Source organism: Lynx canadensis, chromosome D2 (assembly GCF_007474595.2).
Source record: "Lynx canadensis isolate LIC74 chromosome D2, mLynCan4.pri.v2, whole genome shotgun sequence".
In the NCBI taxonomy this organism is placed as follows: domain Eukaryota; kingdom Metazoa; phylum Chordata; class Mammalia; order Carnivora; family Felidae; genus Lynx; species Lynx canadensis.
Window position 1 is genome coordinate 34,338,483 of NC_044313.2, and position 15,461 is coordinate 34,353,943.

The 15,461-nt window shown below is 51.9% G+C and overlaps 2 protein-coding genes across 10 annotated transcripts in view; both read right to left on the reverse strand.

Moving 5' to 3' along the window:
- Positions 1–1,743: 1,743 nt before the first annotated feature.
- On the reverse strand, positions 1,744–10,141 carry LOC115527211 (cytochrome P450 26C1). The gene is made up of 6 exons (XM_030334698.1): positions 9,934–10,141; positions 9,155–9,379; positions 8,396–8,671; positions 6,970–7,125; positions 4,732–5,061; positions 1,744–2,806 (listed from the first exon to the last, which is right to left on the reverse strand). Exons 1-6 carry the CDS (start codon positions 10,135–10,137, stop codon positions 2,429–2,431), a joined length of 1,569 nt encoding a protein of 522 aa, XP_030190558.1. The 5' UTR covers positions 10,138–10,141; the 3' UTR covers positions 1,744–2,428.
- Positions 10,142–11,825: 1,684 nt separating this feature from the next.
- EXOC6 (exocyst complex component 6) overlaps positions 11,826–15,461 on the reverse strand; it is a 230,353-nt gene continuing 226,717 nt past the window's right edge. For all 9 annotated transcript variants that reach the window (XM_030334687.1, XM_030334688.2, XM_030334693.1 and 6 more), the window contains 2 exons: positions 14,196–14,308; positions 11,826–13,091 (listed from right to left, as the gene is read on the reverse strand). In XM_030334687.1, coding sequence (XP_030190547.1) covers positions 12,959–13,091; positions 14,196–14,308 — 246 coding nt within the window. In that variant the 3' untranslated portion in view covers positions 11,826–12,958. The remainder of the gene's footprint in view (positions 13,092–14,195; positions 14,309–15,461) is intronic.

Sequence of the window (15,461 nt, forward strand, 5' to 3'; positions counted from 1 at the left end):
TGTTTTTGTTTTTGTTTTTTGGGTTTTTTTTTTTTTGTTTTGTTTGCTTTTTTTGTGGTTTTTTTTTTGCTGGAGGAGGGGAGTGAGGACCCAGAGGGAGACCCGAGTCAGGTCAGTTCCCAGCACCCTTCCTCACCTTTTACCCTCCAATCCCTTTCCACTTCTTGGGCACCCATTCCTGTCTCAGGGTGTTACACTCGCTGTTTCCTCTGCTTGGGGAGCACCTTTCCCAGATCACCGCTGGCTGGTTCCTTCCGAAGTCACGTGTCACCTCCTCACGGAAGTCTTCCACCTTCCCACCCTGCAGAGTCTAGCCCCCAGGTACCAGGTATTACAGCCAGCTTTTATTTTCTTGACAGCACTTACCACCGTCTGACATACTCTCACTCTTTCGCTTGCTAGTTTATTTATTATCTACCTCCTTCGTAAGCATATGCAGCCCGTGAGGGCAAGAACCAGTATGCTCCTTCCTCAGAGAATCTGGAACTACTGAAACAGGAGCTCAGATATTCCCTGAAATTACTGAAAATGATGTATTGCTGGGAAATTGAAGCTGCCCCTACTGGAGCTTATAGTTAGTACAGATCCCAGAGCAGGTAAACCAGGTCTCTTACCACATACACCATGGAGGTTTTGGAGAACCTCCTTCCTATGTTTCTCCTCTCTCCCCCCCCCAGTCGGAATCCACCCCAAGCCTCGATCCTCCTGCCTCCTCCCCCTGGTGGAGCTTCTCAGCCCAGATGTTGTCTGCAGCCTCAGGGAGCACCCTGAGGACAGGCCCCGGTTCTGCCACTTTTGCTGGCTCCACTGCCTCCCAGAGCCCATGGCCTGGCGCCGGGCCTGTGATCAGCAGTGGGTGATGAATTGCCCTGCATGGGGGTTATGGCAGTGTCAGCCGAGCTCTCTCGGAAGGGCCCGCTGCGCTCTTGAGCTACTGACCCTGCCTGCGCCTGCTGCTTCCCCCTTTCCTTCTGGCCCGGGGATCCACCTTAAGCATAAGGTCAGGAGGGCACTAGCTTCCTTCTGGTTCACTAAGGGGTCAGCTTGGGGCCTGGGCGGCAACTTCCCTGGCTCACCCATCATGTCCAGCTGCCCTGGCCTGTCTGAAGATGGGTGGCAGGTTGCAGTGGGCTGTTGGGAATGGTGCCACTGGAGGCTCTTGGCTTCGATTTAAACACCAGTGGAAACCTCTGTGTCAGAGTCCTTAAGCCATAGGGATCACTATGAAAGGACAAAGGGCTGAGCCCTACATGGTAGCTACAGGCCCAGAGGCCTGAGCAAGGAGTAAGTGATGGGGTAGAGGAGTCCAGACGGGGTGGCCAGTCCACTGGCCAAATAGCCCGGGAGCGCATTGCTAGTTCCTCAGGGAAGTCTTCTGTTTCTCCTATGCCATGGAGGGGGTTGAGGTAGTAAACCAGAAGGTCCCTGCAGCCAGCTATTACAGAGAGAATTCTCAGCCCAGCTCTTGGGATGTGCTCAGGAGGACAGCTCTGGGCATACTCTGGGGTGGGTCTTTCCTGGGTAACCTCCATCACCTTCCCACCAGGAAGCAGCTGCCCAGCTAAGCCTTAGCCTCCTCGCTCAACTGCTGCAGGGAAACTTTCTTCTTGGCCTTTCTGTTATCACTAGAAATATCCCAAACCTCTCTGATTATGTCTCAACCTCCCATGAAAATAATCCAGCCTTAGAGACATCTCCATGTGCCTGTTCTCCCTTGTATATGTGGAAAGATTAAACACGTTCTCGAAGTAGGAATTTTTCTTTTAAGAAGTCACCAGCAGAATCCAATGATATTGAGCTGTTCAGAGCCCTGGGAGAGCCCACAGTCATGTTTCTGCTGAGACTGAGACCAGCAGAGTGGCCGCGGGGCCCCAAGCCGAGGCCCGCTCCCTGAGGGCCTTCCGTTGGGCGCCTTCTCGGTATGTCTTAACTGTAGCCCAAAGCCAGACCGGAGATGCGCTTCCTCCCAAGGGTTGCAGGTCCCAGCTGCGTTCGCTGGGTCTCTGGCACGGTCCAACCCTCCCCTGGCAATCGTCCCCGCGGCCCCAAGATCCATGCAACCTCCTGGGCTTGGCACAGGGAGGCGAGGACCCGCAGCTCCTAGTGAAGATCTGTTCCCTCCATCCCTGTTAGCAAACCTAGTAAAGGTTTAAGAGGCTGGGCTCAGGACCTTTCCTTCCTCAGGGCTCAGAGCCCAGGAAGCACCTTCCCACCGGCCTGGGCGCTTCTCCCGGGCTCCGTGGGCGCAGCGGCGGGGGCTCGCGCTCCTCCGCCCTCAGAGTCTGGCACAGAGCTGCATTCGGTGACCGTTTGTTGAGCGAGTGAGCGAGCGCCCTGCCCGGCACTAAGAAACCTAAGAAGCCGCAGATGGGCGGCGCTGACAGCGCGCCGCTGCCGCTGGCCAAGCCTTGTTCCGAAGCGCAGAGGGTCAGAGGCGTAGCCCATCTCGCGCCGCCGAAGGCGCGAGCGGGTGGAAAAAGAGCCGCAGCCCGTCCACCGGGTGCACGATGGGCACGGTCTGCATGGCGGGGAAGGCAGGCGTGGCCAGTTCCCAGCGCGCCGTGCGCACCAGCTCCACCGCCAGCAGCTGGAGCACGGCCTGTGCCAGCTCCTGGCCGAGACAGCTGCGCGCTCCGCCGCCGAAGGGGATGTAATGGAAGCGGCCGCAGGCGCCCCGCGACTCCTCGCCCGCCGCGCCGAAGCGCTCGGGGTCGAAGCCCTCAGGCGGACTGCCGTACACTGCGGCCGTCTCGTGCGTGTCCCGGATGCTATACATCACGCTCCAGCCCTTGGGAATCTGGTAGCCCTGCGGGGAATGAGGAGACCCACCTGACCACGAGGCACCTGGGACCCAGGCCCGACCCGACCCTCCACCCAGGGTGCAAACAACAGGCTTCCAAAAATCGGCAGTAACGTTCATCTAACCCGGAAGCTAGGAGAACGCTCTGCGTTCCAATTTCAGCTCCTTTTCTGGTGAGCTGTGTGACCTTAGGATGGATACTCAATCTCTCTGAGCCTCAGTTTCTTAACTGGTAAAACAGGAACAAAAATGCCCGTTTTGTTGTTGTGAGAATAGAATAAGTCTGGCATATATATTGTTGGTCAGTAAATGTAATCTGTTGTTATGTATGCTTCAGTGTTTTGTTTTGTTTTGTTTTGTTTTGTCTTTCTTTTTTCTTCTGACATTAGATCAAGAGACCTAAGTTCTAGTTCTGCACCCACTCTCTGCATGGGCGGGAACAACACAAATGACAGGGACCCTCATTCCTCTATGATCTGCTCAATTATAAGGCTCTTCTTTGCATTGAACTGAAAACTGACTCTCTACCCGAACACCCTCCCACCCCCATTCCACTTGCTGTGCAATCATATCCAGGTCTGGTAGCCACACTTTAAGGAAGCGAACATGGGACTCAAACCCAGGCATCCTTAAAAGGTTGTAAGGCAGCCTTCATGTTTCCTCTATCCACCTTCAGCTTTTTCAACTATTCTACTTTTTGATGTGTCTTCCAACCCCCTAACTCTCCTGCTTCCCTAGCCTGAATAGCTTCAGGATGTCTATTCAGTGGGTCTCAACAGGTGACAGATCTTGGAATCACCAAAAAACATTGTCTCTCTCTCCTCTCTAGGCCTCAGTTTTCCCATCTGTAAACTGGACAATGGCTCTCCCTCTGCTCCCCCTGGTGGACCTGTGCTCCTCTTCCTCTGTTTCCCTTAGAGACTGTAGAATAAAGTTTGAATTCCAAGATGCAGCATCCAAGACACTTCTAAACACCTCATGATTCCACCCACCTTTGTCTGAATGGTCCCCCTCTCTGCTGGTGTGCTGTTCCATTTCAAATGTCAGCCCCCAAAACATTTTGGTGTCATTCCTTACTACAGATCTCTATCTTCCTCACATCCATTTGGGATGAAGTATAGGCCCTGCCCTCCTTTCTCTCCTGATGATTTCCTCCAGGGCAGAATCCCGGTGGCTATGGTTCACTCCACCCCTGGTGTGGAATGCGCCACAGATGTATCTTGGCTGTTTAAAGCGAGGGTCAGGGAAGGGAGTGCCCCATCTCTGCTTGGAGCCGCCCAGCGACTGAGCTGGGGGTCGAGGGGGACCGCAGTGACAGCCATTCAGGCAAACATCCTCAGTTTCGCAAGTTTAGGGCTCCACTCTGATGCTGCCACTGTGCCGCCCAACCCTGACACCACCTGACTGACGTGTCAGAGCTGGAAGGGACCAAGACTACTTCCTTCCAGAGAGCAAACTGAGGCCCAGAGCGAAGAGGGAATTGCCCAAGGGCTTAATACAAACGGAGCCAGATCGGGCTAACAATGGCCGGTTCCTTGCTTGTGAGGCAGCAGAGGGTGGGGTATGGGACACAGTTGGGGGCTCTCCTTGTTTCCCACCCACACTCACTGGCTAACGGGAGTGCTGCGCGGAGAAAAGTATGTCTTATTCTAAAACTCGGTTCTGATTGAGTTGACCGACCCTCACCGCCGCTGAAAGCTCAAGTGGGCGGGGTTCCTAGTCTTATCCGCTCACCAGGCGCCAGGCTTCGCGCCCCCTCAACCGTGCTTCCCGGTAAACGGGACAGGGCTCGGCGCCCTTCGTAGGCGGAAATCGGAGGCCCCGGGGGGCGGGGGAGGGAAGAGGTGACCTCGCGGTCCTAATCCCCCCGACCCCGCCCGGTCGACCCCGCGGCAGGAGGCGGCGGGGTGCGGGGCGGCGCGCGCACTTACGTCGAGCTCGAAGGTGCGCAGCGCAGTGCGGTAGCCCCCGGACACGGGCGGCAGGAGGCGCAGCACCTCCTTGACCACGCAGTCGATGTAGCGCAGACGGCCCAGCGCCGCCAGGCTGAGGTCAGGCTCGCAGCCGCAGTCGGGCCGGGGCCCCGCGCCGCCCCCCGCGGCCCCCGGCGCGCAGCCGCAAGCGCGCCCCAGCCCCTGCGCCGCCAGCTCCTGCCGGATCTTGGCGACGGCCGCCGGGTGCTGCAGTAGCAGCAGGACGAGGGACGTGCTGGCACTGGCCGTGGTGAGGAAGGCGGCGAAGAGGAGCTCCACAGCCGTCTCCTGCAAGACAGCCCGGGCGGCGCTGAGTCTCCCGCAGCGGGCCCTGGCCGCAAGGCCTCCCGGCCCTATGGCTGGGGAGCAAAGGGCCCAAATTTACCGTTGAGCAAAAGCCAGAGTGGCGGCTCCGTAAGCAGGCCCGGAGTCGATCGAATCCCAAGTCTGCCCCTTGAGAAAGCCACATATAGCAACGGCCCAAACCAGGATCTATCCACTTACTTTGGAAGGGCTCCCAGAGACGCGAGGAACTTATTCCGTGTGCTATTCTTAGTGCTTTAAGCGTTACTCCTTTGATTCTCATCCCAACCCTGTAAGGCACAATTACTGCCCTCGTTTTACAGAAGTGGAAACTGAGGCTCCAAGAGGCGCTCAAGGTAGTCCCAGCGGCCGGGCTCAGGAGTCCAGTGCTCTAAACCACCTGGTGGTGCTGCCTGAATCCCTGTTGGGCGTCCTGACAGTGAATTGGGATGGGAGGAGGACAGAGGAAGGCACCTGTAGCAGCGGCGCCAGCCTCCAAGCAAAGGAGTCATCAGGGCTTCCTCCTCCAGCTGGGTGGAGTGGTCCAGTGAGTGATTAAACCTCTTCTTGGTCTGCACTGACTAGTAAGCACAGAGGAGGGCTTCATCCTCCAAGCCCCAGCACTTACTGCCTCCCTCTGCCCTCCCAGCTCCTGGTGTCTTTGTTCCTAGTGGCACCCACAGTTTGTGTTTATACATTTATTTATTTGATCATGGGATGAATGTGTACCCCTCCCTTCCCGCACCTCAAGGCCAGGGGCTGTGTTTTGCTCACTGCTATATCCTCAGTCCCAGTGTAGAGCCTGACACCAAATAGATATATCATAATATCTGTGGTATGAATGACCTGGTCCAAGGCGAACTGCCCGCCCTGGACAACATGGGGAGTCCCAGTGTCCTTCCTGGCCAGGCCTAATCTACCTGGCCTGCCCCTGATGCCCAGACCAGAACTGAAGATTCCTGATCAGTGGGTTTCTTCCTGAGAACCTGGAGGGTGTTGTCACACCCTGTCAAACACTCCTCTTCAAAGCTAGGAACTATTCCTATCCAGGGGCTCTCCCAGGACTCATTTACTTCTAACCCCCTGGATTCTTGCAGCTTTCATAACCCCAGGAGTCAGGAGACAGATTATTAGCTCCATTCTCAAAGAAGAAACTAAGGCTGAGCCTTACCCTGCATGGGTCTTGGAAAGTGGGAAATTAACTCAGAAAGACTGGTAGTTGCTTTTGGAAGGGTTGAAGTGTTCCCATTTCTAACTTTCCCCTGCCTCCCCAACCTCTCCACTCCTTTTTGTGTTCTCCAGCAGGTCCTGGGGGCCATTCCAAAGCTTCTCTCCTTACTTCCATTGCCTGTGCTCTATGCATACATGGGGAGGGGCTCTAAACTTGGAGAGACCACGCAGTGGCCAAAGTGGTTAGCAGTGCCAGGTGACAAGGTGGCTCAGGGAAGGAGAATGTTGGTTTCCAGAAGAAGAGGGAGCTTCAAGGAAGATATGGAGTTTGACCCTGAGCCCTTAGGATTTGTAGAGAAAAGGAGTGGAGGTGGTTTCATAGACTGGGGACTGCAGAGGCAAAGGCATGGAGTGACAAGAGAAGGGTGTGGGTGAGCAGGTCTGTTTGTGGCCAGAACCTGTAAGTAAGGGCCGAGAATTCATGCCTTTCCACACTCCTACAGAGAGGGATGGTGACTGGCCCAAGGCCACAGAGCTGGTGGGTATGGCTAAGCCGTGGCTGGAACCCATGTCTCCCCTTTCCCCTCCCCCTAAGGAGTTCCCAGGGCTTAAAGTGGAGCCAAACAGGACTCTGCTAGGGGCCGGGAGGAAAGGATGTAGCATGTGTATGGAGACCTGCTAGGAATGCAAAAGGGGGAGAAGTAAAACCTTCCCACCACCTACCTTCAGCTCCTGCACTGAGAGCTCATGGCCCAGCTCCCTAGTGCTGTGGATAATCATGTCGAGGGCGTCACTCAGCTCGGCAGCCTTGTCTTCATGAAGCTTCTCTGCGATGGCCTCCTCCAGGTACCGATGTAACTGGTCTCGTGCCCGGATGCCCTGATATGTGGGGAGAGAGGGGAGGTGGGACAGGAAGTCTGAGGGGGCCAGGCCTGCACACCTAACCCCCAAATCTTCTTCCTTGGGCTGCTCTGGTCCACTGAGATCCAGGTGTCAAGTTTCTCAGCTTAGCTTCATGCCTGGCACATAGCAGGAGCTCAATAAATGCTCAGGAATTTATCCACCATCTCTACACATAATTCTCTCTTGGTGATCACATTCCATACTGTCCCTGGTGGGGTGAAATCAGTCCATTGCCCTTTGCCTTCACTAGACTAGGCAGGGGCAGTGGGCACCAGTGTAGACAGGAAGGCACACTTTAATGGATCCAAAAGAGCTCTGGCTTAGAGAACACTACTGGAGGTGGGTCTAAGCATTAGCCTCTGTAAGCAGGTAGGCAAGAGGTAGGCAGTTCAGGGAGCAACACAGCAAAAGCATCTGAGCACTTGGGTTTTCAGATCATAGGAGATGGGGTTCAAATCCTGCCTCTGCTGGCCGGCTGTGTGATCTTGGGTAAGTCACTTAACCTCTGAACTTCAGTTTCTTCACCAGTAAAATAAGAATAATAACACTTTGCAGCCTGAGAGGATTAAATCAGAAAAAGCATTCAAAGCCATCAGCCTACAGCATGCCCCTTTATACATAACCATTCTTTTTATTCGGGGAAACAAAAACCAAGGCATCAGGACAGTGAGAAGCCCCAGCTTACAGACAAGGAAAAGGCAAATTCGGCCCTCCTGGTTGCTCTCTGGGCCTGGCCCACAGCTCTGAGGTCTGAAGAAGCAGCGGTTCTCTGATCCAGAAATCAGTGGGGCCGGGGCCGCGGACGGGAAGCCGGCACCCACACCTCTCCGACCCGGGCTAGGCCGGGGGAGTGTCTGCGGGGCTAGTGCTCCCATCGGTTCCGCAGCCATCCGGGCTTCCACAAAGGCGCTGGAGGCCGGGCCAGGGGGCACCGCTCTGGAGACGCGCTGGGATGACGGCCTGGGTGCCCACCACGGAGACCCAAAGTCAGGAAGCCAGCGACTGCTGGGTCGAGTGCGCGGGCCCGGCAGGCGCGGCCCGGAGAGGCTGGGATCGCACAGCCAGTGAGGACAGAGGCCAGCCCCGACGCCCACCGCCACACCATGCCACCTCCCCACCCTGGGCGAAGCCTCGGTTCCCCCGGAGAGGCGACGCGTGGGGCGCGCAGAGAGACTGGTCTTTGCCTGGAAGACACACCCACGCTGGGAAGCCCCACGAGGAAGGTCTGAGGCCAGAGCGGCAGTACCTTGCGCAGGCCGCTGAAGGGTACGTCCAGGGGCAGCGAGAAGAGGTTCTCTACAAACTGCTCAAAGGTCCGGGCCAGCTCCGCGCACTGCGCTTCGTCCAGCCGTAGCCCCAGTAAGATGCGCGCAGCCATGCGAAAGGTAAGAGCCTTGGAGGCCTGGTAGACAGCAACCGGCCGGCGGGCCGCGCACCAGGAGCGCACCTCGCGCCGTAGCACCCCCTGCAGGCGGGGCACGAACCGCTGCAGCGCCGCACGGCTAAACGCTCGAGCCAGGACCTGTGGGAAGCCCGCGGGGTCAGCACTGGCCATGCTCCGGCTTCCTCTGCTCCGCGATTCCAGAGGCACAAGAATGCCAATGTCGGTCCCCTTCTCTTCTTCTAAGCGGCCCAGACCTAAATGTGTTGGCTTTTGCTATCGCCATTCCCAGACTCTAAATCTCTGATGTTTACAGTCCCTCCCATCCATCCAGGTTCCAGCTGCCACTCCCTCCGGGAAGTCGTCCCTGGTCCCTCTCCGAGGGGGGCTTTCTGGTCCCTTTTCCCCACCCATTCTGGTATCATCCACACATAGAAGATTGGAGATGAAATGTCCCTTAAGTCCCAGTCCTAGCCTTATAACCCAAAGCGGCAAAAGGTAAGGGACTGGACCAAAGCCACCACTGGTTAGCCAGGGGGCTCTGCCAGCTTCCAAGTGTGCTCCTGAAACCTAGCCCTGGCCCGACCCACAATAGGTGCCCAGGAATCGCAGGTTTTGGCTCACCTTGCGCCGCTGCCGATGCGGCTCACCGACTGAGCCGATCAGGGTGTGCGAGCCCAGTAGGATGTGCGCGCTCTGCGGCCACTGGCTGCGCACCAGGCGGTGCTCGCCCAGCAGGATTGTGCGCACGTTCTCGGCGCCGCTCACGCGGATCACCGGCCTGCCTAGCAGGTGCGTCTTGAACACTGTCCCGTAGCGCTCCCGGCGGGAGCTGTGGAAGCGAGAGCCCTGCAAGCGAGGCGGAGCGAGGCTGGAGCTGCTGGGTCTCGGCTGGGGGTCTGGCCCAGGCCTCCCAACCGCCCCTCGGTAACAACTCCCTGCTCCAGGCCGGCGCGTGGAGTCTCTACAAAACCGAGTCTCAAATGGGCCTCGCGACTACCCTATTGAAATGTAGATTCTCCTGTTCCCGTTGGGGCGAGGAAGAGACTGAGGCTCATAATGGGGATGTGAGAGCCCGAGGGCTCATGGCTGAGAGCGCCCGGGCTTCCTGATTATGTGCTTGCAGGGTATAGAGCTAATGCTTCTTAGAACCCCTCTGTTCACCCTGGCGTCGTGTCGTGTCGTGTTTAAGTAGCGCTGGGGAGAACCCCGGTGACATACGGTCCCTTCGAGGGAGCAGCTGGACAAAGGCGAGGTCTGTGTATGCTCTCTGGGGCCCTGGGCGATAGGACGAGACCGGCTACGAACCCTGGGAGCACACTGAGAGCGAGGAGGGTCCCGTGAGAGTCAGGGAGGAAGGGGTCATGTCGGGGTGAGAGCACGATGGGGTGTGAGCCACTCACCTGAACTAACCAGTGCAGCGTTTCGCCGAAGAAGGGCCAGCCCATGGAACCCTTGGGCAGGGGCAGGGCGGAGGCCCGGTCCCGGCTCAGCGTCCAGCGGAGCGTCCAGAGGTGTTGGGCCAGGCTGAGCAGCAGGCCGACGCACAGGAGAGCGGTGCCCGCTGCCCCCAGCACTGACAGGCAGCTCAGCCCCCAGGGGAACATGGCGAGCCTGCGGGGGGCGGCCAGGCGGCTCGGAGCACTGGGGGCGCGAGAGCTGGGGCGCTGGTAGCACGCAGTGCTCACCTGTTCGGTCCGGAAAGGGCCTGGGGCTTGGGGACCAAAACCGAGATTTGTAACCTCGGACAGGGACTTCGCTCCAGAAGCAGACCGGTAGTAGAAGGCGGCAGTGACCACACGCCCTTAGGGAACGTGCCTTCCTCTAGTCCGACGCCTTCTGGGCCCAAATGCCAGGTCCTCGCTGGGGTGCCGGCTGCCTGGGGACCGGGGGCGCCCGGCACCCGCGGCACCTCCCACCTCCTCCCCGAGTCAGCGCTCCTTTGATAGAAGCAGCCAGGGAGAGCCGAGAGAGGAGCAACTCACCGGTGTCGCCAACTTGGGCTGCGGTCACCGAGGCTGTAGACCCCCGCCCCACCTCCCTCTCTTCCCGGCCCACCCTGGCCACATTTATATAGATATTGGCTCCCTCCCTACGGACCGGTCCCGACTCATACAACGTGACGTGCCCATGCATATTTAAAGCCCTCCGAGCAGAGTAGTGATTGGAGGCGGTGGGCAGCGGCACGCTCACCCAGGGACGAGGAGTAAGGAGTGGCAGCCGCCGCGGCGCTCGGGCTGGGCTGGGGGCCGCGCCCCGCGCCGATCCTCGGGCGGGGCCTGCGATTTCGCGCCAGAAGTGCCCGGCTGTACGCCGCAGCCCCGCGGGTGGGCGAACCCCGCGCTCTCCGCTAACGTGGGCTCTGTGGCATCCCCACCCTCGGGGTTGCAGGTACCCCTTCCCCTTTCGGCACTCCAAGGTTAAAGGGTTATCCCCTTTGCTCTGTTTCAATTCCCAGGGAAACCGGGGTCTTAGATGCCTCGCATTGCAAGCACCTACAAGGGGTAGCCGGGGTCGAGATTCCCGGACATCCCCACACCGCCCCGGTTTCTGACCTACCACTTCGGGACCCCTTCAAAACATGGTCGTGTGTGTCACTGCTGCCCAGAGCTTCACGGAGACACCCTAGTCCCACCAGAGGTAGAGATCTCCGGGCGCCCTACGGGTCTCAAGGGCCGGTTTCACCGTTCCTTCCCACTCCGGAGGCCACCCCGCTCGACCCCAGTCAGTCTACCTGGTTGCTTCTCCGTTTTGTGTGGGTCCGTCCGAGGGCTCCAAATGCCCCAGGGTTCGTGCCGGTCCCTACAGTGCCACCCGCGGGTTGGCGGGAAGGGGGCGGGATGTTGTATGTATTATAGAAGAAAGGGAACCCCACACCATCACCGCCATGGACCCACGGTGGTCTACTCCAAGCAGTCCTAAGGCGGCGTCTCTCCGGATCCGGGGACGCCTCAAAGAAAGCCAGAGAGAGACATCCCGAATGCCCTGCAGGGCTGGGTAAGGCGCGCGAGGGGCAGCCACATTCCACAGTCTTCAAAAAGAGCTAGCTGTTCACCGCTCTCTTCTAATTTCCAGATTTTATTGTGCCTGAAGAATTACCATGTTCTCCATGTAGGTTTTTTTTTTTTTTTTTTTTTTTAATGTGCAGTACTTTAGGGTTTAGGCGGTCAATAAATACTTGTATCTTTGTTTTGGTGACACTCCCCATTCCAATAACTAGGGAATAACAACAGTCTTTCTGAAGGAAGCAGTTATTTTAAATCAGGAAGCTCTGAATAGATGCAAGAGCAATGCATTTTCAACTTGCTCAACATTTTTAATATTTCATCACAAAATCAAGAAATGTACATATAATTCTTTACACTTATTTTACAGAGTTAAGTATAAGTTTCTTACAGGCATAAATCCTGAAAATGGAAAAGAAATATTCAGCATAAATACAATGAGAAGAAAGTTGCGATCAGACTGATATTATCATTAGGACCATGGTGGTAATTTACACAGAAGAAAATGTACGTTCATTTTAGATTTTCCAGAGTTCATTTGGTTTGGCTTGTTTCCATACCGCGGACAGGTACTGAGATCTGCTACTGAAGAAAGGAAATTGAGCCCTGTGGCAACTTCTGTGTGTAGGAACATATCTACCCTAGCACAAGCAGCACCTCAAGTAGTTTACCCCACTTCGTTCCTGCCCTCTTTTAACTTGAACCAAACCAAACCAAATAAATCCTAGAATGGGGTCAGCTACAAACAATATAGTTAGAAATATTAACCCTGCTCAACAGCAACACTGCATCTCAAGAAAATCCAAACCTTTTCTTCATATTCAGAACCATTAAATTAAACCATCCAAGGAGAACAAATAATTCATATTCTTACAGAAATCAAGTTTGATTTCAGGGACCTTTAAAGATTTGTATACCACCCCCCTGCCGAATCTGCAGAACTGGAAAATTTAGTCTACTTAAATCATATTGAGATGAAAATAAAAGTTAACAGTCACAAAATGACAGTGAAATACTCCCATATCAGACATGATTGCATTCCAAAACTGGATACTGATGAAAAGAACCCAGAAAAATCATTCAAGTCTGAATAGAAAAAAATACTTATATGTAGAGGCATATAAGGTTTTTCTAATGTATTTACAATCAATTTCATATACAATTTTTGACCTGATTTATATGTTTTACCTTTTTTCCCTAAAAGTGAAAAAAATTAATGTCACCTTTTCCACATATAAAATAGTATCCAATTATTTAAAAATCCGTAGAAATGATATTTTTATTGTTTCTTGTTTAATCTCTCATTAGTGTCTTTTTTCTACTCCATTTTTTAATTCTGCAACCAAATTACTGTATCATGACCTGTGCCTGTTAGAGATCAATGTTGAATCACAGATTTGGTGTCACTGAGTGCAATCGAAGTCTAGGTGTGCTGGGACATACCATTCACCAAACTTCTTAGCTGTTTCACGACTGTCTCTATCAACTTCTGTTTGTCTCGATCATTCTTCCTGAACTGAGCAAATATGTTGTTCTTTTTGCTAGTATCCTTCATCCTAGGAATATATGTGAATGGAGAGGCTTGGTAAAAGGAAATTAAAAGCTATGCTGTCATAAGTAAATTATCTTGGCATGCTCTGAATTATCTCACACCAGTCCTATGCTTGAAAAATATTCCTCAAAGAAAATAGGTACTAATAAAAATACAGAGATAGCAACCACACAAAAAATTAGCAGCTTCATTTTACATTCTATATGAAGTAGTGTTTTTGCATTAGTATGTAAATCTAAAGTATGTTACATTTTCTAATATCATACTATTTTCTAGTATCATTCCACAAAGTATGCTAAAATACATACCCTCTATGGACTCTGCAAATCACATTCATAGCAAAACAAGGTGAAAGAAAAATAACATTAGAAAATTTAAAGCAATATTTATTTATTTATTTTTGGCCTCAGTAGTGTTTCATGATATGGTAAATTTACATTTATTTTGAACAGTTCTTTCTGTCCTCTCACATCAAATACATCACAGACATTTGAAATGTGGGAAAATAATAGATATTTTTCATACTGATACCTAAAATGAAATATGGTTAAGCGAAAGGAAAATCTGTCACATAGTGAGGGAAAAGTAACCCCTAAACTTCTGTCATTTTTAATTGGACAAGATGCACCAGCAAATGTCCTGTTACTTCAGTTCTTACTATTTTATTTTTTCTATTTATTTATTTTTTTATCACATACTTCTCTATCTGCACAAAGAATGCAAGTCCATCATGGTAGGATATCGACAGCAAACATGCCAATTGCTAGTCACATTTTACAAAACACCTTTCTGTGTTATGCCATTAAAAAAAAAAGTTCCAATTCTCACTCATCTCCAGTAAACATATTCCTAAGGCCAATTAAGCCTGCTATTGAGGATGCAATAGGAAAATTTTTGTTCACATGAACGTAAACAGCAATCTCATATAAAAACTACACCAACACTGCACCAAGAAAGAAAGAGGCTTATGTTTTGGCCATTAAAATGGACTGAGCTTTTAAGCTCCATTTAGACATTTCTCTTTTGTTGAAAATCTCTAGTTCTTCAATCATCACTAAATCACAAAATGCTAAAATGTTATGCAAAAATGTTTTCAGAATATACTCACTTCTCCAAAAGAGTAAGAGCTGTGTTTGGATTCACCCGAAGGTACTTAGAAGCAGGCTGTCCATAATCAGCTAGATAAGTAGACCAATCCCAAACCATAAACAGGTCAAGGAGCTGAGGAAGACAGGGCAAAAATGTTAAACCAACTTTTGAGTATTTATCCACAGCTAATACATAAAGTATATGTCATTCTTGATCCTTGATCTTAATGTGCCCTCCTTCCTAGGTGGAACAGAATAAGGAATTCAATTTTTAAACTTTATCATTAACTATACTTTATAACCAAAATAGCATGTACTATCTTTTTACTTTTGAAATTCCTAAATTGGCAGGGGATGATTTTCTAATACGGTACCTGACTGCATTTTCAAACAAGTGTACAATAATAAACACACTGTTCATAGAATTATATTAACACTTGTACTGATGTATGGAGATTTAATCTTTACACATTATTCAGTTTATACTCATTTAATTAGTAAGGGTTGGTGCTACTACCTGTTTGAAGAATTTCAAAGAACTTAAATTGAACCTTTTTTCTTAGAGGTTAAGTATGTTTACCTTTCAAAGAAGCCGTTTGTACCTAGACTTTTCCCAAAGTAATTTAAACCAAAAGCTCAGATAATCTCAATTAAGTGCATTAAACAACCTCTGCTGAATTCTCCCTGGTGACAGATCCTCAGTAGTGTTATGAAATGTGGGCTTCAGGACTCAGCCTGTTAACTCTAGGCAATCATTTTGTATAAACAAACAACAACAAAAAGAAGCCCTCTTGTATTCCACAGTGTTTTAAAATTGACTATTTGCTTTATAATCTCCAGTGAGAATTGTTGTCAAATATGGAAGTAATCTTTTAAAAGCAATGCCATGCCTAAACCAAAGCACCAAACTCCTTATCCAACTTTAAAACCCTAATCTCCCTTAAGCCATTTAAAACCAACTTCCTATCCCCATTTGAATTGTTTCAGAAAGCTAAATACTTTACTTACTACCTTCCTTCAGTTTTTATATTATTCTTTCTTCTTGTTTTTTAATTCACTTTATAAGTAAGGGGTGTACTGGTTTTGCTTCCAATTGAAGGAAGCATTTGTATTTACTCATAGGACATGTGAGCCAACCCATGGGCCCTAAGAAGGATAAAACTTCTGGGGTGATTAAAACCTAAACAAAGGTTACAAGAAACTAGCTCTTCTATACGAAGGTAATGGACTTGTTTGACTCTTTTCTTATCTAACATAGAGACTTCCCTGTAAAAAGGGTGAAAATT

Bases quoted from the DNA above. Each gene is read 5' to 3' on its own strand.
- LOC115527211 (XM_030334698.1), bottom strand. From the start codon at position 10,137: ATGTTCCCCTGGGGGCTGAGCTGCCTGTCAGTGCTGGGGGCAGCGGGC. The intron at 8,672-9,154 runs GTGAGCCAAAAC...GGCTTCCCACAG, and splicing joins CGCATCGGCAGCGGCGCAAG to GTCCTGGCTCGAGCGTTTAG. The intron at 5,062-6,969 runs GTAGGTGGTGGG...GCTGTCTTGCAG, and splicing joins TCTCAGTGCAGGAGCTGAAG to GAGACGGCTGTGGAGCTCCT.